This window comes from Hevea brasiliensis, chromosome 9 (assembly GCF_030052815.1).
Source record: "Hevea brasiliensis isolate MT/VB/25A 57/8 chromosome 9, ASM3005281v1, whole genome shotgun sequence".
NCBI lineage: Eukaryota > Viridiplantae > Streptophyta > Magnoliopsida > Malpighiales > Euphorbiaceae > Hevea > Hevea brasiliensis.
In genome coordinates this window covers 76,021,661-76,049,340 of record NC_079501.1, presented here as the reverse complement: position 1 = coordinate 76,049,340, position 27,680 = coordinate 76,021,661, and the positions used below count along the sequence as shown (strand labels likewise).

General features: G+C 34.0%; 1 protein-coding gene across 1 annotated transcript; it reads left to right on the top strand.

Moving 5' to 3' along the window:
• Window positions 1-5,933: 5,933 nt before the first annotated feature.
• On the top strand, window positions 5,934-27,422 carry LOC110671284 (protein transport protein SEC23 E). The gene is made up of 12 exons (XM_021833702.2): window positions 5,934-7,030; window positions 7,131-7,304; window positions 10,672-10,833; window positions 11,558-11,700; window positions 13,353-13,428; window positions 13,501-13,673; window positions 13,807-13,888; window positions 14,726-14,803; window positions 15,301-15,462; window positions 15,576-15,839; window positions 26,287-26,391; window positions 26,736-27,422. Exons 1-12 carry the CDS (start codon window positions 6,266-6,268, stop codon window positions 26,880-26,882), a joined length of 2,331 nt encoding a protein of 776 aa, XP_021689394.2. The 5' UTR covers window positions 5,934-6,265; the 3' UTR covers window positions 26,883-27,422.
• Window positions 27,423-27,680: the final 258 nt, after the last annotated feature.

Below are 27,680 nucleotides of genomic sequence, written 5' to 3'. Positions count from 1 at the left end.
ATGGTCATTTATATAACTACTGTTCATTTGGTCATTTTTGTACAAGTCAGTGTGCCCAATTCCGGATTTAGCCTAATTGTTCACTAAGTTATGGTCACTTTCTGGGCATGATTCCTGAATGAAAAATGATCCATTTTGTATCTAGTTTTATTCTCAATTGGCCTCACACCAATTGGGTTAGTAAATTTTTAGTTTTGGTCCCTGAAAGGGACCTAGGTCAAGCTACCTGCAGATTGACCTTAACCTATCCGAATTGGAACTTGTTTCCAACAATTCATACATACCACAAATGGTCACAATTGACCATTTCTCAACTCAAATAAGTTCAACTATATCATTTAGCCAATTCTTAAATTTTTCTTCAATTTTTCACATGCTCAAAACCCTAGCTACACATAAAGTTTAATCTAATACATTTCAAAGTGTACATTCATGATCTACACACCTAATTCACCTCAAATAACCATTCAAAACTATCAAACTCGTTCATATCAAACCCTAACCCTAGTTGGACGAATTTCATGTTTGGTCCCTCAATAATTGTTTTTATTTGATTTTACACAATTTCTAAGTTAAGTGAGCTACATACACAATAAATAAACTAAGATTTTCAAGTTTAGATTACTAACCTTATTGAGACAAAATTTCCTCTTCTCAAACCTTTGATTCCTTTCTTCTTTTTGCTCCTAAGTAGCTTAGCAAGGTCCAAAGACAAGATTTAATTAAGAAATCTACAAGTTTTATGACTGATTTTTGGGTTCACACAAGCTTGATGTTGTGTTTCAATAGAGTTTTGAGAGAGAGAACCAAGAGAGAAGGATACAGCACATTTGGAGGAAGAAGAAACAAAAATTGATTTTTCTTTTAATTTTGCTATTTTTATGTCTATTTTTACTTAATTGACTTGGTCAATATTTGTAGGAAAAAATAAAATTATTTATGATGTCATAATACTGATGTAAGGTGATGTAATAAACTTTTTTCTTTTTCTTTTTCTTTTGTATTTATTTTTTTTTCATTAGTTCTTTAATTTAATTCTTGATTCCGAAATTTTCTTTTCTCTAATTTTATTGGACAGTTAGGTCAGGTGTCAGCTCTAGGGATAAATTGACCAAATTGCCCCTCGTTGGTTCAATCCGGTTTGCAAATTATTCTATATTTCTTCTGGATCTCTGACCTAATTATTTAACCTGCTTAACAACTCTTTTCTGTGATTTTCTCTTTTCCACTGTGTTCGCAATAGTCCTAAGGACCGCGGCGTCACATTTTACGGTTTGAAATTTGAGTTTAGACTGACCTCGCTGTCATTCCCGAGAAGGTTACCCATCGCTGTAACTCCCGGCTCATTTAACTTTTTGTACTTTGTTTTTCTTCTTTATACTTAACTATTTGGCAATTACTAATTATTTGTGTTCAAAACTTATCTAGGTGTCTTAGACGTAGTTCTACTTCTCTTACTTGTCCAGATCGACACCGGTCACCGGAATAGTAAAATGTACCAGGCTATGCCAATAGGGGTGTTACAAAGCTGTTTGGATGAAGAAGTTTATAATAAAACTTGGAGTGGTTCCTTCGATTGTGTCACTAGTTCCTCTCTATTGTGACAACAATGACGCTATTGCTTAGGCAAAGGAACCCAAATCTCATAAAAAGTCCAAACTATGGTTGTGCATGGTTCTTGAGGGAACTGAATTGAACTGAAGAACAATCCCGAACCAAAGTTTTTTTGATACTTTGGTTTGATTCTGGTTCTTCACTAAGAACCAAACCAAAACCATACCGAATTAGAACTGAACTGAAAATCGAATTTATACATGTTTTTCTATATTTTTTTAGATATATTATATTCTTTCATATATATATATATATATATATATATATATATATATATATATATATATATAATTATGAACTAAATACAACTTAATACTCTATTTCATTTCTCTATTTTTTAAATAATTTTAGTTATAAATACATTAAATTACATCATAATTCTTAATTATAAATATACTATTATATTATATATATGTTAATTCTTAACTATATTTGTATTTATAGTTAAATATTACATAATTAATAAATAGTAAAAATATATATTATATGATATACTTATACTATTATATTATATAATATATTTAATCCTAAATTATGTATGCACATTATAGTTAAATATTATATAATTTAGAAATAGCTAAAAGATGTATTATATGATATATTATGTATTAATAACCCAATCTAAAACTTAAATGCTAATTCAAGTATGACTTTTTAAGGAAATAATTACATAAAATTGTTTTAAGAATCGAGAACTGAACCGAAACCATACCAAACCAAAGAACCGAGAACTGTATTGATCTAGAACCGAAACAATGAAGAACTGAACTGAAACCGTACCACAATTTCGGTTCGGTTTTGATTCCTAGGCTGACTACAAACCGAACTGGAATCGCACACCCCTAGTTAAAACACATAGAAAATAGTTATCATATCATCAAAGAGATGGTTAGGAGAGGGGATGTAGTTGTGCAAAAGATAGCTTCAGTTGATAATCCAGCTGATCCACTCACCAAGGCCATAACATAGAAACAGTTTGACCGACAACTTGAGAATATGGGTCTTAGGTTTTATAGTGATTGGTTTTAGTGCAAGTGGGAGATTATTAGTAGTCTGCCCTAGAACATAACTTATAATTTATATCTTATAAATAATAATTTCCATTTAATGGAAAATATCTTTTCTTTTAATTTAAATGGTTTATATTTAATCGAAAATATCCATTAGTAACTTGTTAGATGTTCCATTATTAAGATATTAAAAATATAAGTGATGGAATAATTTGGCACAAGTACTATAAATTATGATTCATAGTCGAGGATACTTTATTGGGTATGATTTACCTCGGCAGGCTGTCATCTTTATTTGTTTCCATCGATTAGTATGAGATACTAATGAAAGTGAAATGGTAAGTCTCATGCTATTTAACATTATAATATTATGACAAACATAAGTGGGCATTTATAAGATAAGTAGGCCGAACTAGTGACACATAAATGACATATACATGGAGTTTACTTTTGTTAATACATTACCATTTAGATTATAATAGTACATATACTCTTTTGACTTGAGACAATATGGTTAACTTGTGTATAGGTAGTTGATAGCACTTACATACTTGTGCTAGGTATAGATATAAGGGCGTGTGTTAGCTCCAACTAGTTATATATGAAAATAGATGTTTAGTTAAGATATGATCTATTACCCTAAGTAAATAAGGATAAAGTCTTATGTCTATCTAAGTTGTTCTTGATAAATAAAGTTCCTAGTCATGATAGATAGATTAAGTCAGTAGAAAGTTTTTGATGGAAAAGTCTCATTAATTAATTAAGAATTAGAATTAAGATGACGACATATAATTCCAAGCAACTAGGGTTTGACATAAATCGTGACCCTGGCTAGAATTGCAATTTTGTAATGGATAGACTTTAATATATGGTATGTATGATCAAATGTTCAAAGGTAAGGGATGATTTAATTCATCACTAGTTGGATAGTCATGGTATACTATCTAGGTGTCAACCATGATTTATAAGAACCAAGAATGGAAATGGCATTTAACTTTAGGTATGAAAAGGGTTGCAATAATATTAAAGAGTTAATATTATTCTCATTGTCAATTAGTAATGGATTTCAAAAGTCATGCACATAAGAATAAATGATCAAGGCACAATTACTTTGATTAATTAATTAAATAGTTTAATTGATTTAAATTAATAAATTTAGTTTGCAATTAGATTGTAAAGTCTCAAGCATGACTTGAAATCAAATTTAAGCAATTGGGTTTATAAGAAGTATATTAGTCTAATATTTAAAATGTTTAGATATAACCTTAATTAATCAAAAGAGTTTAATTAATGTGTACTTTATATGTGATATAAATTATAAGGTAGAAGATTTTTTTTTTTAGCTAATATGGCTTATGAAGCTATCAGAGAAAATGGCTTAGTGGCTTTGGTAATGATTTGGCTTAACTTGACAAGTGGCACCATGAGATGGTGGCAACTCATCTACTTGATTATATGAGATGATGACACTTGTAAAGTTGATATGATTAGTGGGAGACAACTAATCTCCACTAATTGTGTTTATGATTAAAATCTCTAAAAGTTAAAGAATTCTATTCATTTTAAGGATATGAGAATCCTTAAAGTATAAATAGCCATCTTCTTCTTATTAAATTTGGGGGAATTTTTTTGAAAGACAACACTTTCTTCTTCTTTTTCTCTCTAACCAAAATCCTCTCTACCCTTTTCTTCTTGTTATCGATTCAAGAAATATTAGAGAATTTTACTCTTAAATCAAAGCTAGAGAAGTTTGTTCTCTAATTACCCGAAAAGAAAAACCAATTAACCCTTCCTTCTCTTATGTATTGCTTGGCCAAAGCAAGGGAGATCACAAAGAGGATTTGGTTCAAGAGTTGGGCTGCGTTCAATTGTGTGTTCATGTGGACAGATGAGAGGACTAATATTTGGAGGTCTAAGCTACCCGGATTGGTGGTGAATTTGATTTTGCGCCTATTCAAGTAAAATTCCTAAAACCTTAGCTTAGGTTTTTAGTTTCTAGAATCTTAATGGTAAATAGGCTAATAGCAATTGAATTACAATATTTGTAACTACAAATATGTGATATTTGCAATAGCTTAATAGATTTACATATGATGCATGAAACATAGGTTTATAATGTTTAAAATGGCCTTTTTTGTGCCCTCTACTGCGTCAAATCCTACACTTGGATAGGGCAATTGGCTATCATATAAATTATAAAGGGTGTCAGAGTTCATCATTCAAAAATTGGGGATGAATCATTGACTTTTCCCTTTACCCATGTCTATCCTCGACCTCCTTAAAGAATTTTCAGGGCTCGACATTTTATTTAGCAAAGATGGAAATTATCGAAATAAGATAAATAGAAGACCAAGAAAAAAAATTTGAGCCAATTGAATATTGTGGAATTGAACAAAAATTAAAATATTTTTGATATAGTAAATAAAATTATAGAATTGAAGAATTGAGAGAATATGTTAATGTGAATTTTTGTTAAGGGTTTGGGGGTATTTATAGGGAAAAAAGTTTTATTTTTCCCAAATTATTAAAAAATGTAGCTATCATTTATTCGGTATTGGGACATTTTTGACATTTTCAAAACAAAAAAAGAAAAAAAGAAAAGAAAGTTACATAGCTAATGGTTTGATTTTGGACTTTTGGCTTTGTCTAATGGTAAAGAGGAGGGGTGCAAATATAGGGCACTGTGTAGTGCCATTGCAAATGTTGATACACCATGCAACACATTTTAATTACACCATGCGACCCATCTTAATTAGTGATGTCATTTTTAAATAAAAATTAAATCAAACTAGAATCGAATAGAATCATCATTTCAGGTCTTAGTTCTAAAAGGCCTATAACCAACCTCCTATTATACTTTTCCGAGTTAATTTTATGAAATTAAAACTACTGTTTTTGTCTAATTTGCGATTTGAACTCGATTTATGGCTAATCCTACTTAATAAGCGAGCTCGAACTTTGTTTTTTATGCTCATTTAAAATCGAGTTTAAACTTGATATTACTCAATTCATTTAGGCCATAAATTGGTTTCATGATTCATTTTATTTATCTGTTCATAAATTAACTTGTTTTCGTAGATTTGTGAATTAACTCGTTTAAATATTTATATATTTATCAAATAATTAAATTTATAGATAATATAGTTATAGAATTAAAAGTATAATTACAATATGGACGTATAAAAAATATAATTTATAACTATTATAATTTAATTAATAGTAGTATTAAAAATATTAATTTAATTATTATGATTTATATTATATGTATTCTTTTCCATCCATTCGCTCAAACACAAAGCAAGCATGTATTTTTCGCATGGAAATAGTACTGCATGCATACAGAAAATTCTCGCGTCCCAGCAATTCAGCTCCGGTTTTTAACGCCCATATCTGACATTTCTCTCTTTGAGACTCTCATCGTACCCATCATCTTCTCTCCTCATCGACATCCTCTCCCTCTCTCTCTCTCTCTCTCTCTCTTTCTCTTGCGGTGACCCCTCTGTTCCCCTTTTTCTCCAGGGGTCGCCATTCCCTCCATCTACTATTCAATTTCTCAAAATTCTCAATTTTTTTAAATTTCTTCTTCACCCAAATCTAGCCACAAAAACCCAAAAAAACCTTGTTTCTACAAATAATCAGCTATGTCGGAGATGGCCAACACAGATCCCGAAGGAATTGACGGAGTTCGAATGACATGGAATGTCTGGCCACGCACCAAAGTCGAAGCCAGCAAGTGCGTTATCCCACTGGCCGCCTCCATCTCTCCGATCCGCCATCACCCCGACATCCCTACACTTCCTTACTCTCCTCTACGTTGCAAGACCTGCTCCGCCATCCTCAATTCCTTCTCGCGCGTCGACTTCACTGCCAAGATCTGGATCTGCCCCTTTTGTTTCCAGCGTAATCACTTTCCTCCTCACTACGCCATGATCTCCGAGACCAATCTCCCCGCTGAGCTCTACCCTCAATACACGACTGTGCAGTACATGCTTCCTAACCCTAATGTTAATCCCAATAATCCCACGAACGAAGGTGCACCATCGGCTTCTCCTGTTTTCTTATTTGTTCTTGATATGTGTATGATCGAGGAGGAGTTTGGGTTCGTGAAATCGGCGCTCAAACGCGCGATCGGGTTGTTGCCGGATAACGCGCTTGTTGGGTTAGTTTCGTTTGGGACGCAGGCACAGGTTCATGAATTGGGATTTTCTGATATGTCGAAGGCTTATGTTGTTAGAGGCAGCAAGGAGATTTCGAAAGATCAGATTATGGAGCAATTGGGACTTGGAGCTTCGGGCAGGAGAACTCCTGCTGGATATCTACAGCAAGGGATGCAAAATGGGTTTCCAAATACTGGCGTTACCCGCTTCTTATTGCCCGCATCCGAGTGCGAATATACCCTGAATTCTGTGCGTGCTTGGTTCAGTTTGATTCTGATTTGAATTTCAAATTCTAATGTAATCTTTTTGTTGATAGAGTGGAATTGGTGTTTTATTTTTGTTTTTATAGCTTTTGGATGAGTTGCAAACGGATCAATGGCCGGTTGCTCCTGGGAATCGGGCTTCAAGGTGCACGGGAGTGGCCTTAAGTGTGGCGGCGGGATTGCTTGGAGCTTGTTTGCCTGGGACTGGCGCCAGTATTATAGCTTTGGTTAGTGGTCCTTGCACAGAAGGGCCAGGCACGGTAATGCCTTCTTTTGGATGCTCTTTACATATTTACTTGATCTAGATCTTCCCTTCTGTCCTTTTTGTTAAGTTTTCTTTAATTAGATTATGTAATTACTAATTATAAATTGGTGTCCTAGGTGGTTAATGTAGTATATTTTTATTATATATAATTCTGCTCAATTGTGGTGATAGTAGTATTTGTGTTTTAGAGAAAAGATATACTAGATTTATGGTACAACATAGAGAGTGTAGCCTGCCTTTTGTTTGCAGAACAAGAAACATTTTTGTTGAGTTTTTGTAGTTGCGTTTTGGTGTTCATTTTTCTTTCCCCCAGCTTTTTTTTTATTTGAATAGATTTTGCTGAGAACTAAAAACAGTAATAGTCATGGTTCAAGGGCCTTTTGTAATTTCAAAGTCTCTCTTTTTGTCTATCCCCTGTTGGTTCATGTCTGTTAATGGGATTATGTTTGGCTATTGAAATACTTATCTGGAATTTAATTGCAATACTAATGGACACTATTTTGGCTGGACCTGTGTTTTACTTCCAACAAAATCTGTTGATGAAGAAGGGTAAAGAAACTTAATTAGTCTAGACCTAAAAAGAAATACTAGTTGGAGTAATTAGGGTTGAGCAGAAATTGGTTATAACCAAAAAACTGAATTGAACCATTTTAGTTTGGTTTTTCAGTTCAAATGGTTTTTAGAAAGTTTGGTTGTCGGTATAGTTCGGTTATTTTTGACAAAAAACTGATTCAACTGATTTTTTTTTTGGCTGATTAAGAGGCCTGCCATTTTGCATTTGGGGGCCTCTTTTATTGCCCTTCTGTCTGGACGAGAAAATGAGGCCCATCTTCATAATTTTTCAGCCCATGTTCATAACACCTAAGCCTAAATAACTAATTACCTTTCCTTTCCCCTCTGTGCGAGCGTCGTCCCTCTAGTTCTCTCCTTTGTATCTTTGCCAGTGTGACCTTGGGGCCCACCATTTATGTGTTTCGTTCTCATTCTCAAATCTCAACTCCTTCTGAGTTCAGAGTGCGAACTTCCTTCCCTTTTGTCCAAATGTAACCTTCCTTCATAATATCCCTACCTTCCTCTCAATCTTGCCTTCCCATCCCGCAGTCTCTAGATATTGTGATTCTACTGCCTTCTTCTACTTCTCCTTCTGAAAAAAGTCCCTTTTCTCTACCCAACCACCCCTCAAGCCCAAGCTCCCCCAACCTTCCCCGGCTCCAATCGCCCCTTCTTTTGTTAAGTTTCCGTTGCCATCTAGTGTCACTCAGTGTCATTGCTGGTTCCTCCCTCTTCCAACGGTAACATTGTCCACATCCCTAGCTACTCTAGTAAGTCGCCTCTAGATCCATTGCTTCTATTTTAATTGATAAATTTAAGGTCTTTTATCTGTGGTTTTTGTATGGTGGTTTTCGTGAAATAGCATTCATGAATTTCTTTGACTCCCGGATTTCTTCGATTTGTGGTCAACTTCCAAGAAACCTAGGGTTTACATGTGCTAATGGGGATTTGTTTTCTTTGAGTTTGATTGTTGAAATTTAGAAGTTTGAGAAAATTTGGGTTGATTTAATTGTTTTAAAATTTGGGTTTGTTTGAAGTTTGATTATTGTAAGTAATAGCATTTGTTCTGCTTGTAGAGATACAATTTTGAGATATAATTATTGCAAAATTTTGGATAGTCTCTTGCCTGTATTCTTTGGATAATGGAGAAAATGCCAAGAATTGATAATTTGAATTGGAAAATTTCGGTTCAATTTGGTTCTATCATAGTTTCAATCAATGGCTTTTACATAATGTAATGGCCATTATTTACAGGTTTTTGAAGGCTCCGTTACTCATTACCATCTTATATATATTGGCAAATTTTGAGTTGTAGGTGTAACGGCCATTACCATCTTTACGTAATGGTAATGGCCCTTATTTATTGTTAAGCAATGGTAATGGCCATTACCTCAATTATGCATTTACCACAAATCGCATGCAATCAGTTTTTCTTCCTTTTCTTTTCATTGTCTGCTTGCTCTAGCCTTCCACAGTTGCTTTTTATTTCATATTCTCTCAAAATTTCACCCAAAACTTTCACCTTCTACAAATCTCTTCCTGATTATTTTCTAAGCTAAGATCATCATTAAATACCTCTATTCTCCAAAGCTACATCTTGCAAAAGGTGATTTATTTGTTTTTTTTTTTTTGCTATTACTTTTCATTATGTGCTTTTTTTTATGTATTTGTTGAAGATTATTGTTGATGTTAGATTTGTTGTTAAATTTATAGTTAGAAGGATTAGTTTGCCCGAAATATGCTTAGCTGTCTACTATATCTACATAATTATTTTACATATAAATTGTTTAATGCTAATGATATCTAAAAATGATAGATTTAATGTCTATTTGATGTATTTGTGCTTATAATATAGTTGTCTATCTTAGTTTTACTTGTATCTATCAATATCTAGTCATTTTATAAATTTTGCAAATTTTTCAAAAAAATTTGCGTAGCGCTGGGCTGTTATCATTAGAAGCTTGTTTCCGTTAACCGCAACCATGATTTAAGACCATGGGTTCTATACATAAGTTCGGTTTGGTTTTCATTTATAAGCATTTCAATTATTCAGTTGTTGCGGTTTGGTTTGGTATCGATATTGATAGCACAAACCTAGGAGTAATAGTATGACTTACATCCTTATTTGCAAGGCAAATCCACAGTGGAGCAACTTCCCCTACTAACATTACTTATTTCTTTAGATATTTAATTTTGATAGTGTTTTGCCCCCACTAAAATTCTAGGTTTACCCCACTGAATTTTTAAATTTCCCTCAAAATAATTTTGCCCCCACAAGCAATCTTAGATATTTCTCTTTAATAGTATTTTGACTTATTAAAATTTTAGATTTGCCCTATTGAACTTTTAAATTTGCCCCCCAAAGTAATTGATATTATATGTACATGTGTAACAATTCATGCACACACACATACACGCTCATATTTTGCCCCCACCAACAAATATTTCCGGATTTCCCACTGCTCATTGCTTTGCATTTTGTTCCAGTTGTCATAGCAACTATGTTCCAGATTATGTTCTAAAGAGTGGACCAAATGCCATTTCATGTTAGACACCTTCCTTTGACTTATCTAAGCATAGACTAAACTTAGAACAATATATGGATGTATAGGGTGGCTACACAGTGTAGTGTTTTCCTATTGGCACTCCTTTCCTGCTAACTCATGGCCAAAAAGGGAAGGAATTTTCTCTTTGGAGACAAGGAAATCGTTCTGTATGGCACTTGTTTTTTGAAATTGCGAATTGCTGTTGGTTTTTGTTTCTACTTTCTCTTCAATTATGAAGATGTTGATCTGTTTGATGTTTTGCAGATTGTATCAAAAGATTTATCAGATCCAGTGCGTTCCCATAAAGATCTTGACAAGGATGCAGCACCATATTTTAAGAAAGCAGTTAAATTCTATGATAATCTTGCGAAGCAGCTTGTTAGCCAGGGTCATGTTTTAAACCTTTTTGCATCTGCACTTGATCAGGTGTTTGTCACTCAGACTTTAAATTCTGTTATAACATCTGCCAGTCTTTTATCTTATTAATATGCAGTAGGCCAGCTAGTACGTTACTGGAAGGAATATATATTTCTTAGAGATTATTTTTTGTAGTTAAATAATAAGATAGAAAGTGTGCTTTTATTCCCTACTTACATTACGTGCCAATTATTTTGTTAACTAAATCTATCCCTATTCACATAAGCATTTAGTACATGGGAAAAGCTCTACTTTCAGAGGGGACAATGTTCTCTAGAAGACTCTATGTTTATGAAGTTAACCTCTCAGAATTTAAATATTCTAGGGGAAATGATAACATTTCACTTTCTTGATTCTATTTATTGTACATGGTGATGTTGTTGGAGGGGTGCAACTTGAATTAGACCGGTTCAGCATTGAATGCTTTTCGAACCAAATAGACCTGAACTATGCTAAAAAATTAGTGACTGAGAATTTGACTTGTTTTCATTAGAATCGCTCTTATTCTCAGTTTTGGCCTGTTTTCTCATAAATTCTGAATCATTTGGGCCTAGGCTAATTTTCCCTTGAATATTGGGGCATCTGTTGCACTAATCATGGAGGGAATGTAATTTTTTTTAAATACCAATATTTTAACTGGAAATAATTGGCTAACTGATTATCTATCCAAGGAAAAGCCTGTTGTCTGTTATGATTAATCATGTTTTGATTTATAAGAGTTGGAATTTTCTAGGTTGGGGTTGCAGAAATCAAAGTTGCAGTTGAAAGGACTGGTGGTCTTGTTGTTCTATCTGAAAGTTTTGGCCATTCTGTATTTAAGGACTCTTTCAAGCGTGTCTTTGAAGATGGAGAACAGTCTCTTGGTCTCTGTTTCAAGTGAGTTCCTTATGAATTGAGTTTTCTTCTTCTTTTGCTCATGCTCCTGCTGCTTCTCCTGCATCTTACATAATTACATTATTTATTTTTATAATCTTTTTCATCATTTGTATTTTTGTTACTTTTAGTGGTTTGATACTGGTATAGTAAGTTCCGTTGCAAAGTTTACTTCCTTTTCAGTGGCAACATCGCACCCACATGGGTTATGTTTTTCACTTGTGAATGATTTTACCCCTAAGCCTCTATTTGGATATGTGGAAAAGGGAGAGAAAAGAAAATAAATGATGGAAAATAAAGTGAGATTGTCACTTTTCCTTGTTTGGGAATGGAAGGAAAATAATGAGAGGAAGGAAAATAAAGTTTATTTTACACTTGTTATTTTCACTCCAATTTGGAGAGAAAATAAAGCAATCAAGAGGAAAATGTGTAGTTGGTTGAAGAAAATTGCCTGTATACCCTTGTTTTCTCATTTTAACTTTTTAAATAATTTATAAAATTGGGAGTAAAATGGTAAATTTAAAAAAATAGTATTATTTGCCTCCCCTCCTCCCCCCCCCCCCTCTCCAAAAAAAAAAAAAAAAAAATCTCTTTCTCAAACAAGGGAAAATAAACTTTATTTTCTTTTTCCTCATTATTTTTCTTCCATTCCCAAACAAGAGGAGAGAATAAAGAATAGAAAATAAAAAAAATTATTTTCCTCTCTTTATTTTCCTTCCTCCCCCCATTTGGTTTCCAAACATAGCGTAAAGCTCTTTTAAACAATATGTTTCATACTGTGATAAATTGTGTATGGAAAGCTCTCTCACTCCTTTCCCTCTTTTATCATTGTTTGCTTAAATGTTCATACATGTCTTGATGTATGGATACGTAATGTATGTTATGTGTCCATGCATGGTAAAGGTTAAACTGCAAGCAAAATATCTGTGGCTTTCATGTCATGATAGATGTTAAAACAAGCACATTCTTCATTAGACGTTAAAATAAGCACATTCTTTATTTTGTTGTTGGTTATCTGTGCCTTTTGGAAATTAGGAGCCCAAGCACATAATTAGAATAGAAGTCGATAACATCACGAATCAGTCATAGTTATTAAAGGCGCGCCTCAGGCTCAAGGCTTACCAGGCTCGAACCCTAGCGCCTTATGCGCCTAGGTGTGCGCCTTTGTTCCAGGTGCAAGATTCTAGAAAGGCATGCTTTCTTTATTTCTATCTTTAGCGAGCACTTTCATTGGCAAAAAATACAACAATTTAAACTCAAACCAGCAAACCCAATTCAAAATATATGCCAAAGGAAAAAAAAGAAAAGCATCACATTTATTTGATTTTTATGAATTTTTTAAATTTTTTACTTTTGCGCCTCACCTCGCTCAGGCGCACGCCTGAGCCTTGCGCCTTGCGCCTAGGCTCTAGGACTCCTTGGCGCCTTAGTGCGCCTTGAGCCTTTAATAACTATGGAATCAGTAGAAGCTAAGTTGAATGGCTGCAATTTTTTTTTTTAATTTATATTACAAGGCTAGAAGTAGCACTCTTTTGTAGAGTTGCCTTTTAACTGGTGTCTATGATTATTAATTCTGTATGTGCACAGGCCACATGAGGCTGATATAATTTGTGTTATGCTCTTGTAGTCATATAATTTGTCTTATTTCTTTGCAGTGGAATACTTGAGATTAACTGTTCCAAGGACGTTAAAATTCAGGGGATCATTGGGCCTTGCACATCTTTGGAAAAGGTTGAATACAGGCTCAATTAAATCTTTATTTGTTCATTAGTGGTTTGATGCTAAGTATTACAAGTCTTGCAGAAAGGACCAAACCTTGCTGATACAGCTGTGGGGGAGGGAAATACTACCTCTTGGAAGATGTGTGGTCTTGACAAAAGTACTTGTTTGACTGTCTTATTTGATCTTTCATCAAGTGAAAGATCAAATGCTCCAGGAACTGTAAATCCACAGCTATACATTCAATTCCTTACAAGGTACACTGAATCATAGAAGCTCTTTTGTTCCCCGCTCCTTTTTTTTGGTCCTAACCCTTGACTCTGAACTGATGATTTAAGAAAGTGACTATATTTATGTTGTAATCAAATTCTGATGGATGTTGTATTGCAGTTATCAGAACCCTGAAGGTCATACATTGCTTCGGGTCACTACTGTTACTAGAAGATGGATAGATAGTGCTGTTAGCTCAGAGGTTGGTTAAGTTCCATTATCATTTTCTGGTACCATGGGGATCATTTTGTTGTGATTATCTGTAGTCAGGGTCAAACTATTATTTATAATCATGAATTACGAAGCTTAGATCTTTTATACTTCCCTTTTCTTTTCCAGGTCAGATTTTTAGTTGTTATAATGTGGAATATAATCTATTGAATGATTTATAATTTAAGAATATCTCATGCTCTAATCCCATTTGGGTGTGTTGTGGGAAGGGGTTGAGCCACAGCCGATTGTGTTGTACATTTGATGGAACAAAGTAATATTTATTAGTTGGGGATGAATTCTTGCTGAAATGATTTTGTTCTCTTAAAACCATTTGTTGCTACTTGCTAGCATCCTGGAAAGAGCAGTAGCTATGATATGATATGCAAACCATATATTTAGACACAGATGAATCGTTCTTCGTGAAATATGTCATTCTATTTGTCAGTGTGTCCTCATGTATGTTTAGTAGGAGAAACTCAATCTATTTGTCATCTTTTGGTTTGTGTTATGTTGGGACCTCTGTATCTTCGGAATTTGTGCATACTATCCATGCTATACTTCTTTTCTCTTTCTCTGTGATCTTCAACATTGTGGCCTTTCTGGATGCATGGGTGTCTATCTCAAATGACTAATGATGGTCAAAGGCCTGAATCTCTCAGATTTTTGATGTCTGATCTGTTTTAGGTCAAATTTACTTCTTTGCTTTCTAGAATTTACTATTTGGATTATTACTCTTGCATCATTGGTCTGGCTTACTTCCTAAGGAATTTGTAGAAGTACAGTAAGTGAGGAGTTGATGCTAAGTTGGACAAACAATCTTTTACAGGAATTATTACAAGGTTTTGACCAAGAGACTGCTGCTGTGGTGATGGCAAGAATAACATCTCTGAAAATGGAGACAGAGGTACTAATCAGATATCTATTCTTGGTTATTGTACTTCTTTGAAAGACAATGAACTTCACCATTACACTCTTGGTCTTAAGGAAAGTCTTCTTTGGAATTGGTGACAATACTGTTACTGTTTTGATTTTAGGTTTACTTGGTTGTATTTTCATGTTTGCATATAAAGGACAAGGAAATTTATATTACTGTGCATTTTTTTCGGTTGATGATAGAGTTTATTATGGCTTAATCTGCTGATGTTTTAAGAGATGCTTCCCTTGTAATATCACATGTTCATTATTGTAGTTTTGTTTCCATTTTTCCTTTGGTGTTAACTGTGCCACTGTTCATAAGAAACCACAATGTTTCTATCCTCATTGATTCTTGTGCTATGTAATTAGTGATTTAACTTTTGTTTATACACTCCTGAATCTTGTAGCATCAGTTACTCATACTCTTGCAATCTCTCTTCCCCTCCTCCCCCAATCAATCTATTTATGTTGGAGCTGGTCTAACAGGAAGGATTTGATGCCACTCGGTGGTTAGACCGAAGCCTCATTCGGCTCTGTTCCAAATTTGGTGACTATCGCAAGGATGATCCATCATCTTTTACATTGAACCCTTGTTTTTCCTTGTTCCCTCAGTTTATGTTTAATCTTCGACGGTCACAGTTTGTGCAGGTAGATGCTGTGTCAGTCCTAATTCTCACTCTTATCCCTTAATTCTGTTTCATGCTTAATTGAACTATCTACATGTGTGTGCTAAGTTTGATTTATTTATTTGGTTATGGCAGGTCTTTAACAACAGTCCAGATGAGACAGCATATTTCCGCATGTTGTTAAACCGAGAAAACATCACCAATGCTGCTGTCATGATTCAACCATCACTAATATCGTATTCATTTAACTCATTGCCTCAACCTGCATTGTTGGATGTAGCTTCTATTGCGGCCGACCGAATTCTCTTATTGGATTCGTATTTTAGCATGGTCATCTTCCATGGAATGACAATAGCACAATGGCGTAACATGGGTTACCAGAATCAACCAGAACACCAGGTATGTATTCGTATTATATTTTTAAAAATTATTATTATTTTACAAATAGAATTAGAAAATAAGTCAACAAAAAATGTGAAGTTTTTATTTTTTTATTTATTTTCTTATTTTTGTATCACACACACGCACTCTCTCTCTCTCACCACCCTTTCTTCTTAAATATTGTGAATATGCTTACTTGAAAATTAGTGTTATCAAGGCGAAAGGCAATAGGGTACTCTATGGCCTTAGGCGAGAGACGATGCGGGGCTTTTTTGAAGTAAGGCGCCATAGCCTAAATTACCTACACACACACACACACACACACACACACACATATTGCACTATGTCTATATGTAATATAAGAGAAATTGAAAATAGTGTATACTAGCGTTGCCAAAAGCGCTAGGCGCCATTAACGGGAGAAGGTCCTCTATCGCCCGACGCGTTAGGTGCTTGCTTGAGTGAAGTGAGGCGCTAATTTATTCTAAAATAATAGAAGCACTAGGCTCCCTTAAGAGGAGAAGGTCATCCATTGCCCGAGGTGTTAGGCGCTTGCTTGAAAGAAGTGAGGTGCTAATTTATTATAAAATAATAAATAATTAAATATACAATGTAAAAATGTCTAATATATGCACAATCAATAAATTGGGATAAATTTTGACAATCGTTCCTGAATTTATCTAGTATAACATTATGGTTTCTCAACTTAAAAATGTAACATAAAACCCCTTCAACTTTCTAATTTTACACAGTAAAATCCCTCTAACTTTTAATTGTCAGTTTTTCAGTTAGACACTGACTTGAACAGTTCTAGCGTAGAGCTTAGTCAATATTTCTTGTTTCTCTTTCAAGTTATATGTAAATTGAATCCCTTTTCTCATTGTAAATAGAATGATTTTTCAGGTGCAGAGAGAATAATTTTACAATTTGAAAAAGAAAGGAGAGAGAAATGTTGACTAAGAGCCATACGGGAGCTGTTCATATCAGTTTTCAACTGAAAAATTAGTAATTGAAAGTTAGAGGGATTTTACTGTGCAAAATTTGTAAGTTTAGGGGGTTTTATGTTACGTTTTAAAGTTTAAGGACTGTAGTGTTATAACCATATAAGTTCAGGGATAGTTATTGAAATTTACCCCAATAAATTGTCAAATTTCATATTCATATTTCATAATGTATTATAAGTTTTAAGCTTCAAGATCAAAAGCATTCATCTAATAACCAAAAATGTTAAAGCAAAAACCATAAAGCACATATTATAATTTAAAATTCTAGATGCATTGTTCAATTTCATTCATTATGATCTAGTCATCGTCTTCTTCAACATCCACCATATCATCATCCTCTTCCTCCAATCCCTCTTCTTCCTTTCATTAGATTTATGGTCCTCAATCCCTTCGTCTTCCTCTGAAATCATTTCAATTGGGCTAAATCATAACTTTTCACTTTTTCTAGCTTTGTACTTAGAACTTCCCATTGCTCTTTGCGAAGGTAAACGCACATGTACTTATCCTATATCATCTTTTGTTTCATATGACCATTTATCTTCTTCGTCTCGGTGTGTATTGTAGTTATTAAAGGTTCAAGACACACCCAGGCATCAAGTGGTCCTAGAGCCTAGCTCTAGGCTCAAACATAAAAGAAATTCATAAAAATAAATTATTTAAGCATTATAAATTTAATTAATATAATATTAATTACAAATAAAAATATAAGTAATATATTATTTATTTTATTGCTTATTTTTATTTTATTGCATTGCTACATTGTCAATTAAATTACATATATGAGTGAAAATTTATTATTAAAATGTATTATATTAATTTTATTTTAATCAAATGTAATAGTAAAATGATAATTTTAATTTTCTATTATATTAAATTTTTAATTTTTACTATATATTTAATTTAATAATAGTTAAACATAACTTAAAATCATTTAAATTGAATTCTATTTATAATTAATTTTTTTCTTGATTTAAGCTTTTCAGAGTTAGGTACCTAATTAGGAAAGTTGGGGTTTGAATACGTACTTATGTACATATATATAGTGCCATTAGATATTTTATTATAATATTGTTAAATCAGATAAAAAAATTGCATTGCAGAAAAAAAAGCTGAGAATAAAGTTAGTCAATGGCAAAGGGAACAAGAAGCACCACAGAAGATCCACAAAATAAAAAAAGAAGCAGAGAAGCAAGATCATGTCTTCAAGAAGAAAAAGAAACTAGCCAAATCATGGCTTCAAAAAGTAGCAAAAAAGCAAGAAGAGAGAGAGAGAAGAAAAAAGAAAGATAGAAGAAGAAAAATAAATAATAAGCAGAAGAATCTTCTACCGGAGCTAGAGATTGGAGCAATAGAGAAGCCAAATTTGACTATTCTTCTTCTTCTCACTCTCTAGAGCCCGAACGTCTCGAGTTGTGACTTCTTATTTTTTTTGTGGTTTATAAGGTTTGCATGCATGAGGCGCGCCTAGGCATGCATTGCACTGGTGCACCTTCGTAAGGCCGAGCACCTTGCCTTGCTTGAAGCTCCATTCCCCGCGTCTCGTGCGCCTTGCACCTCAGGCTACCTTTGATAACTATGTGCATTACATCTTTAGAGTCTATCTATTCCTAAAATTGTTGTTGAGGCCTTGTCACATCTTGCCTGGCTGGTGTGCTGCTATGATAAAGGAAATAGAGGCTTTAGATGCTAATGGTACTTGGGATTTGGTGCCTTTTCCCGCCAAGAAGAAAGCTATTGGTTGTAAGTGGGTCTTTGCAGTGAAAGTGAATTCAGATGGTTCTGTGGCTCGGTTAAAAGCCCGCCTTATTGTCTAAGGGTATCCTGAAACTTATGGAGTTGATTTTTCTGATGCATTCTTAGGATTAAGCTTGCTTCTGTTCGTTTGTTCATCTCTCTGACAGCCACACGACTGTACTCTTCATCATTTGGATATCAAGAATGCTTTTCTGCATAGTGACCTTTAGAAAGAAATTTATTTGGTGACCTTACTGCCCAAGGGTATGCTCAAACTTATAGAGTTGATTATTCTGATGCATTTTCTCTTGTGACCAAGCTTGCTTCTGTTCGTTTGTTCATTTCTCTAGCAGTCACACATGACTGTTCTTTTTATTAATTGGATATCAAGAATGCTTTTCTTTATGGTAACCTTCAAAAAGAAGCTTATATGGAGCAACCGCCTGAATTTGTTTTGCTAGGGGAAGTTGGGTAAGGTTTGTAGACTTCGAAAGTCTCTTTATGGCTTGAAACAAATTCCTTGGGCTTGGTTTGGGAGATTTGGTGGACAAGAGTTTGGTATGCAAAAGAGTAAGTATGATCATTCAGTGTTCTATAGGCAGTCAGAGGTTGGCCTAATTTTGTTACTAGTTTATATGGATGATATTGTTATTATTGGTAGTGATTCAACAGTATTTCATCCTTTTATTCTTTTCTCGAAACCTAGTTTCAGACAAAAGATTTGGGCTTGTTAAAATATTTCTTAGCGTATTGAAGTTATGAGGAGTAAAAGGCATTTTCTTGTCTCAAAGAAAGTATGCCCTTGATCTATTTGTAGAAATATGGAAATTAGGTGCTAAGCCTTGTAGTGCACCAATGAATCCGAATTTACAGCTTATAGCAGGGGATCGTGAGTTGTTGGTGAGTTGTTGGAAGATCTTTAGATATACAAGATACTGATGGGTAAATTGAACTATCTTACAGTAACTCATCCTGATATTGCATACTCTGTCAGTGTGGTGAGTCAGTTTGTCTTTCGCAACTATTGCTCATTGCGAAGCCTTGAGATAAATTTTGTGTTATTTGAAAGGATCTTTAGGACGAGGCTTACTATGCAGTAATCATGGACATTTGAATGTTGGATGTTTTTCAGATGTTGACTGGGCAGGATCTAAGGCTAACAAGAGGTCAACTACAGGATGATGTGTCTTTGTTGGAGGTAATTTGGTATTTTAGAGGAGTAAGAAACATTATGTAGTCTCTCGATCTAGTGCTGAATTGGAGTACAGAGCATTGGCATAATTAATGTGTGAAATAATGTGGATACTTCAGTTACTGAATGACATTGGTCTTAAAACATCTTGTGTTATGATAATTAAGCTACTGTCCATATTACTTCTAATCCAGTATTTCATGAGCGGAACGCAGAAATTGTCTATCATTTCATTCGTGAAAAGATTTAGCAGAAGATTATTTCAACCAGACATGTTAAGACTGGAGACCTGTGAGGTGTTATTTTTACAAAAGGTCTAAATGGAGCTCGGGTTGGCTACATTTATAACAAGTTGGGCATGATTGATATCTTTGCTCTAACTTGAGGGGGGAGTGTTATGGATACTATTAGCCCTTGTACATAATTGTATAGATTTAGATACCTAATTAGTTAAAATAGCATAATTACAGGGATTGTATTCCTGTTTTGATAGGAAGAAAGATGTACTTATATTGTATGAAATCATTGTGAAATATGATAAATTCCTTTCACAAATTCTTTTTACAATTAATAATTTGAAGATTTGATTGTTCTTCCTCTAATAGCAGAAGGAAAACCAAAGTTGCCCATAGTTGCCTTGTACCTCTCAATTTCATCAAGAATGATGTCAACTTTTGCTGGATCTTGTTCTAATTTATGAACGCACGGAAGCAAGCCTGAATTCACCTCTTCATCACACTCAATTCTCATCTTTTTTGAATAAAAAATTCGGGATTAAAGAAGTATTTGGCAACATGCAAAGGGTGATGCGATTGAATTGACATTCTCCCATCAATAACATCAAAGATATTCTTGTATTTCTCTTCATTGCCATTGTATAATTTGGTAGTGGTTTCTTTAGCCCTATCCATGGCTTCATAAATATATCCCATGGCTCTTCTTTTTTTTTTTTTTCATATTATTAGACAGTTGATGCACACGAATAAGAGGACTATAAATTTTCATATACCACATGATTCCAAAAGGCATGATTCAAAACTATTCTTTCACACTTTTTACCTTTGATATCTGTAGCCCATTTACTAGTTGTCCAGCTTTCGAGTAAACAATTTTTTAAAGTTGGCCTTCTAAATATGACCCTCCCAATGCAATGAACCTTAGCAATTCTACTCTATTAGTAAACTTTCACAACATATTCAAAACTTTTGAAGAGTTGTAGATGAAGCCAGTAAGCTCAACAGCCTTGCTGAATGTTTTTTTGAAAACCCTAATTTTAAAAATATCTTCCAATGTCAAATTTATACAATGAGCTGCACATGGAGTTCAGTATAGATAGGGAAAATTTACTTTCAAAATTTTACTTCTTGTAAACAAATAGAAAATTCATTTCATCAATAATAAAAATAAAGTAATATTTAATTATATTTCGTTAATTGAAAATATTAGATAAAAACTTTACATGCTGCAACATTATTTGATGCATTATCTATAACCATTTGAACAACTTTTTCAGGACCTATTTCTATTAATTCTTTCTTAATCAAACTAGCAAACAATGCTGCTGTCTTTGATTCATCACTTGCATCACCTGATTTAATAAGTACATTTACCGTTGGACTATTAACCAAGAAATTAATCAAGGATCTTCCTTTTCTATTCATCCATCCATCACACATCGATGAACATCCATAATTCTCCAGTTCTTCTTTGAGACTTATGAAGATCTTTTGTGGTCTGCACTTCCTTATTAAGTAATTGAACTCTAACCTCATGATAACTTGAAGATTTCATTTCCCTTCCATTATTTCCAATGGCTTGAATCATTTCTCTACAACTATCATAATTCACAGCATTAAAAGCTATTCTTACATCATACATCTATTGTGCTATGGCAACACAAGCATGCTTCCCTAGCTCCTTAGTTGGACTATTTTCATTCATAGTAGTTTGCCTCATACTTTTTCCCATAACAGTCGGTTTAAGTGAACAATAAGTATGAATAGGTCCTTTACTGCTTTGTGGTTTTGAAACTTTTGATTTTTTTTGAAGCACTAGTACCACTACCTTGAATCGTTCCCTTTTGCTTTCCACTATCAATTTCTTGCATCACATCTTCCTCTTCCTTATTTTCACTAATTCCCACTATTTTCAACATCCTCAAATTCAGGCAGTCTTTCTATATTCATAAATTTATGCTTTGTTTTTAACTAATGTATTTTTACATTGACTTCTCACATCTTCTAAACATTTTGTACACTAAATCACAGTTTTGTGACCTCTAGCAAGGTGTTGGTTGATATTATTAATTTCTTCCCCCCCCCCCTTAAAAAAAAAAAAAATTTCAAACAGTAGATGCAATGAAGATCATTGATATTATTTTCACTAATTTGAATTACATGTGCCTCTGCTGCTAGTAAAAATCTAGTTTTATTACTCTTATTATCCATCTATGATCTAACATACAAAAAATTGGAAAGCAATATAAATTAAAAAAGCAATAAAACAATACTATCAAGGCTTTCTCAGTTCAATACTAGCAAGAAACAATAGTCCACAGCCAGTGTTATCAAGGCGAGAGGCGATAGGGCTTAGGTGAGAGTCGAAGCAAGAGGCTTTTTGAAGCAAGTTGCCATAGCCTATATTGCCTAAATTACGTTTATATATGTGCTTCTAACATAAAAGTTCATATTTTTAACTAGTTTAACAAGTAATTAACAATAGCTATATAAATTAAACAACTAAGTAACAGTAATAAAAAGTAAAAGTAAACAAGAAAATAATAAATTAACAATATCCATATAAATTAAACAACAAATTATACATATACAAGAAAACTTACCGTGTTTTTTAGAATAAATTAACAATACCTATATAAAAGCAAACAACTAATATTGAATACTTATACAACTAAATTCAGGAAGAAAGGAGGAGAGAAAAAGAAGAAAAGAGATTGTGTGAACGACACTGCTGTGTTTTGGAGAAGAACATAATAGAGGAGAAGAAAGAGAGGAAAGAAGAGACAAAGATGGGCTGTCAAGAACATAGAGAAGGTAAGATGGGCAGTTGGTCAGATCTAGTATGGATCGTACATGGACGATAGTTGGAGTTGGCACCTCTCCTAGGGTTCCCTCTCTTTACAAGAAAGAATTACTTATACCAAAGAAGAGTCCATAACTTCTATTCAAGCAGTTTATGTACTTGCGGATGATTTGATTGACCTTGCTAGAAAGAGGGGGGGGGGGGGGGGGAGGAATTTCTGTGTGTTTCTCCTTTCTCATTTGCGTGAGGTAGCTAGGTGGAGTTTTAATTTTATTTGGGTTAAAAGAAATTAAAAAAGAAAAAAAAAATTTACCGTTCCTTCAAAGAGGCATTGCCTCTTGCCTCTGTCGCTGGGGGTGCTCACCTCCTTGAAGCAAGGCCAGGCGATACCAGACGAGGTGCTAAAGTGTCGCCTCGCTGGTCTTTAAGAACATTTTTGTTCTATGCTTCAACTTCCAACAAGTAGATGAACATAAAAAGTTAACAAACATAAGCTCCTCAAGAATATGCATGGTATATTTAGAAAGCATTTATAGTACCAGCAACAAAGGCAACATAGAGAAGAATTTATGTCACAGTTGAGTTCAATGAGACATATCAAAAGGCATTAAGGCTGTCTTAATTCAAAACATATACAAGAATTATGTAACAGCAACAATAACTATCAATATTGTCCCAATTTAAGCAAATAAAAAATTAAAGCATTAAAAAATTGATTTTTTCAATAATTTGTACAATTACACATCATGGCAAGAGCATCAATACCTATTTAATAAAAACATATCACAAATTACAATACTGTTTAATAAAAAGCATATCACAAGAATACCTATTCAACTAAAAAACATATCATTCTATCCATTTAACAAATTTAACAAAAAAAATAATAAGAAAAAAAAATAAAGTGCTGGAACTGCTGGAGTGAAGATGGACCGATAGAAGAAGAGAAGAAGATGAGGAGGAGAGAAAAAAATTAAAAAGAAGAAAAAAAAACCCCTTGGATCGTATGGTGCTGGACCTGCTAATAGGTTGCTTAGGTGAGAGGAGAAGAAAATAAAAGAAGAGTAGAGGAGAGAGAGGAAAAAATACGAAGATTAGAGAAATAGAGAGAAAGGAAGGAAGAAAATACCTTGTCTGCTTTGTTTCTCGTGTTATGCTCTCTGTTGGTGGCGTAAAGTGGAGCTACTTTAGGGTTTTCTTTTGTTTTATGCTGTTAAAAAAAAATACAAAAAGGAGAAAGTTTCCATTAGTTTGAAGAGGCATCGCCTTTTGCCTCCCAGGTCTAGGGTGCTTGCTTGTTCTCAGTTGCCTCGCCTCAACCAGGCAGAGCTCACTTTGTCTTGCCTGCCTTTTACAACACTGGTAAAATTTTATCAAATAAATTATATGTTTGTGTTGGCAATTTTGGAGTTATGGCCTGTGCCCCTCTAAATTTGGCTATCACTGACCAAATTGAAGGGTTGCATATATAATTGACAAAAGGCAAAATGTTCAATGTAGCTCCTATACTTATTGGGAAAGTTAATTTAACCCAAAAATTAAAATTTATGGGCTATTTTTTTTATATCTTTATTTAAATAAAAAATTAAGAAATTTAATTTCATAATTTTGGAATTAAATTTCTTGATTTAAGCTAAAAAAAAAAAGTTCAATTTCTTGATTTTTTTTTAGGCTAGATTGAGTTTAAATTGAAACTTCTTGGCTAAATTAGACAAAATGTCGAAAATATGCTAAATTGAACTTTCTCAATAAGTACAGGGATGTAATTGAGTTTTAAGCTATCGACAAAATTTAAAGGATTAGTCATAATTGCAAATTTGAGTGAAGGTTTATTTTTTATTTTTTGTTTTTTTAGCATTAACCATTGGAATTGGGCAGCCCAATTCCAATTCCAAATATGGAGTGCAGCAAATGGGCACTTATATGAAACATCTTCTAAGTGTTTGAGGATTTTACAGTTACTTAAAAATGGGGTTCCTCTTTCAGCCTCTCAACCCAGCAGTAGAAAAGTAATGGATTGAATTTTTAATCAAGTTAGCTTGTAATATTTTGATTTGGATAATTGCACCTACCAAATATTGCATGGCTATGTTTATTGAGAATCTGAGGATTAGCCTTGGTGCAACAGTATGGTTGCTATTTTTTGGAAACAACCATTATGTAGGGAGAAGGCTATGTAAAGTAGATGGTCCTTTCTTGATCTTCACAAAGTGGGAAGCCTCATGCACTGAGGATGTCCTTTATGTTTAGCAAGAACATATATCTCATAACTATAACTTTTCTCATTTGTTTGTTATGGTTTGAATGCATGTTAGTTGGATGCTTAATAAGTGTGTTTGTATGCACTGAACTCTCTATCCATCTAGAATGGTCCTCTAGTTCAAATTACTTCTAGTTTAGCATAATGGTCATGCACCAAAGTAGACAGAGTGTCAGCTGTTTAACTTTTGCCTGTGGTTGACGAAGTCCTCATGGAATTTTATTGTATAATTTGTATTGGCTCTTCTGAATTTGATTTTTGTGATTTCCCCAAATGACTTCTATCTCCATATGTGATCCTTGGCATCACCAAGCAGTGCGCTTTGGTGAATTCCTCATGAACTTGGGCACTGCTCCTGTACCAAAAGAAGCACATTAGATTCTGCTGATGTTGAACTTTAATAAACCTCTCGTGGATAAAATATATCTTATTGTTAATTTAACTTTTAGCTTTTGTAAGTTATCAAAGTCTTGGCAATAGTTTCTGATCTCAATGATCATCTAGAAAGTTATCCTTTTATATATGTAATATTTTACTTGACTTTTTCATGGAATTATTGGGGGTTCTATTTTTAGTCATTATAGTCCAAGCCAGATGGTTGAAGTGGAGACGTGCCACGGGAGTTTTATGTGATCGTAAGATTCCCAATAAATTGAAAGGAAAATTTTACCGTACAGCCATACGACCGGCTATGTTATATGGTAGTGAGTGCTGGGCATTGAAAGAGTCGTATGCATCTAAGATAAGAATTGCAGAGATGAGAATGTTAAGGTGGATGAGTGGCCATACTAGACTAGATAAAGTCCGTAATGAGAGTATTAGATAAAAGGTAGGAGTGGTGCCAATTGAAGATGAGTTGAGAGAAGGGAGATTGAGGTGGTTTGGTCATGTGAAGTGTAGACATACGGAGGCTCAAGTTAGACAAGTAGAGTACATTAGGTTAGAGGATAGAAAGAAAAAAAGGGGTAGACCTAAATTGACTTGGAGGAGAGTAGTACAACATGACTTAGAAGCATTACACATTTCTGAGGATTTAACCCAAAATCGTTCAGAGTGGAAAAAGCGAATCTATATAGCCGACCCCAAATTTTTGGGATAAAGGCTTAGTTGAGTTGAGTTGAGTATAGTCCTAGCTCGTTGCTTCAATCTTATACTTGGTATTCAGTGATGGGAATGTGTCCTTGAATGTTTTTTGTATAATAGATTGGTAATTGCATTAATCTGTTTCCCTGACAGGCATTTGCACATCTATTGCAAGCTCCACAGGATGATGCCCAAATGATCATCAGGGACCGCTTTCCAGTTCCTAGATTGGTGGTCTGTGATCAGCATGGATCTCAGGTAAATTTATTTTTGTTTTTGTGCTTAAGGTTTCTGCAGTAATACTCCTGTTCTCTATCTGTATTTTTGCTTCAGAAGTAAATGGATGTGAAAAAAAAAATGATTCCATACACCTTTAGTTACATATTCCATGTTGCAAGTCATAGTTCTTGATTGGCATTTTTATCGTTATACTACTGAACAAATGGATGTTTGATTACTTTGTTCAAAGCAATTACTGAATTTGGTTATTGAATTCACTTCATTTAATAAAATTGAAATGGTTTACTGCACCAGTTCATTGGAAACTGATATTCTTATCTGAAACTCACTTTGATTTCATTATTCATGCCGTGCCTGAGTAGGCAAGGTTCTTGTTGGCAAAATTGAATCCATCAGCTAATTACAACAACGCCCATGAGATGGCTGCTGGATCAGATGTGATATTTACAGATGATGTGAGCCTTCAAGTCTTCTTCGAGCATCTTCAGAGGCTAGCTGTGCAGTCTTGACAGTAAACTTATTTTGTAGGTTTTCTAGTATCGCGAATATTCCCTGAAGTGTGAGTTTTGTATGCTCTCTTTATCCTTCTGTTCCATTCCAGTGTCTACCTTTGTTTTGTATCGTCTTCCAGAAGTAGAGATGAGCCCCGCATTGTTTGAAAAATAAGGAGAGCATATATCATTCTTTGGTGGGCGTTGGGGAGACATTTGCTCCCTTTGAAACAATAAGGGACACAAAGTAGTGATAATACAGAAAGAAGGTTATGTTAGAATGTGAATTAGAAGGATCCCTGCTTCAGTGGCGGGGCGAAAGGGCAACATACTGACAGTTGATTTTTCTTAAGCCTTTTGTATTCAGCTGGGTCAGATGTGTTTTATGTATCTGAATTTTTAATTCTGAAAATGGGTTCGTGTTTCTTTGGTTTAAAAGTTTACGAACATGAGCCTGAGTCATTTTGAACTATTTTGTATTTTAAATTTGTAACACTTAATGCACAAATTGGTGCATCTCTCTTTTCCTGGCATTGCAATTGAAATGTTTAAAGCGAATGTGGTGCATAAGCCAGATATTATTGTGCAAGTTACCATTTTATTATTAGCTCAGAAAACATGAAACCTGGTACTCGCTTTTTGCCAAAATGGCGTAAAAGAAAAAAAAAAAAATTACGAAATCTACATGTAAATTTTTTTTTTTCCCCAAATCATGGTGATTTTTGCTATGTAAGGTGAGTCAGGGACGATATCGGCGGTCATTCTGTCGGTATTACATACCGTTAATTTAATTGTCGGTGAGAGAGAAAGAAGAAA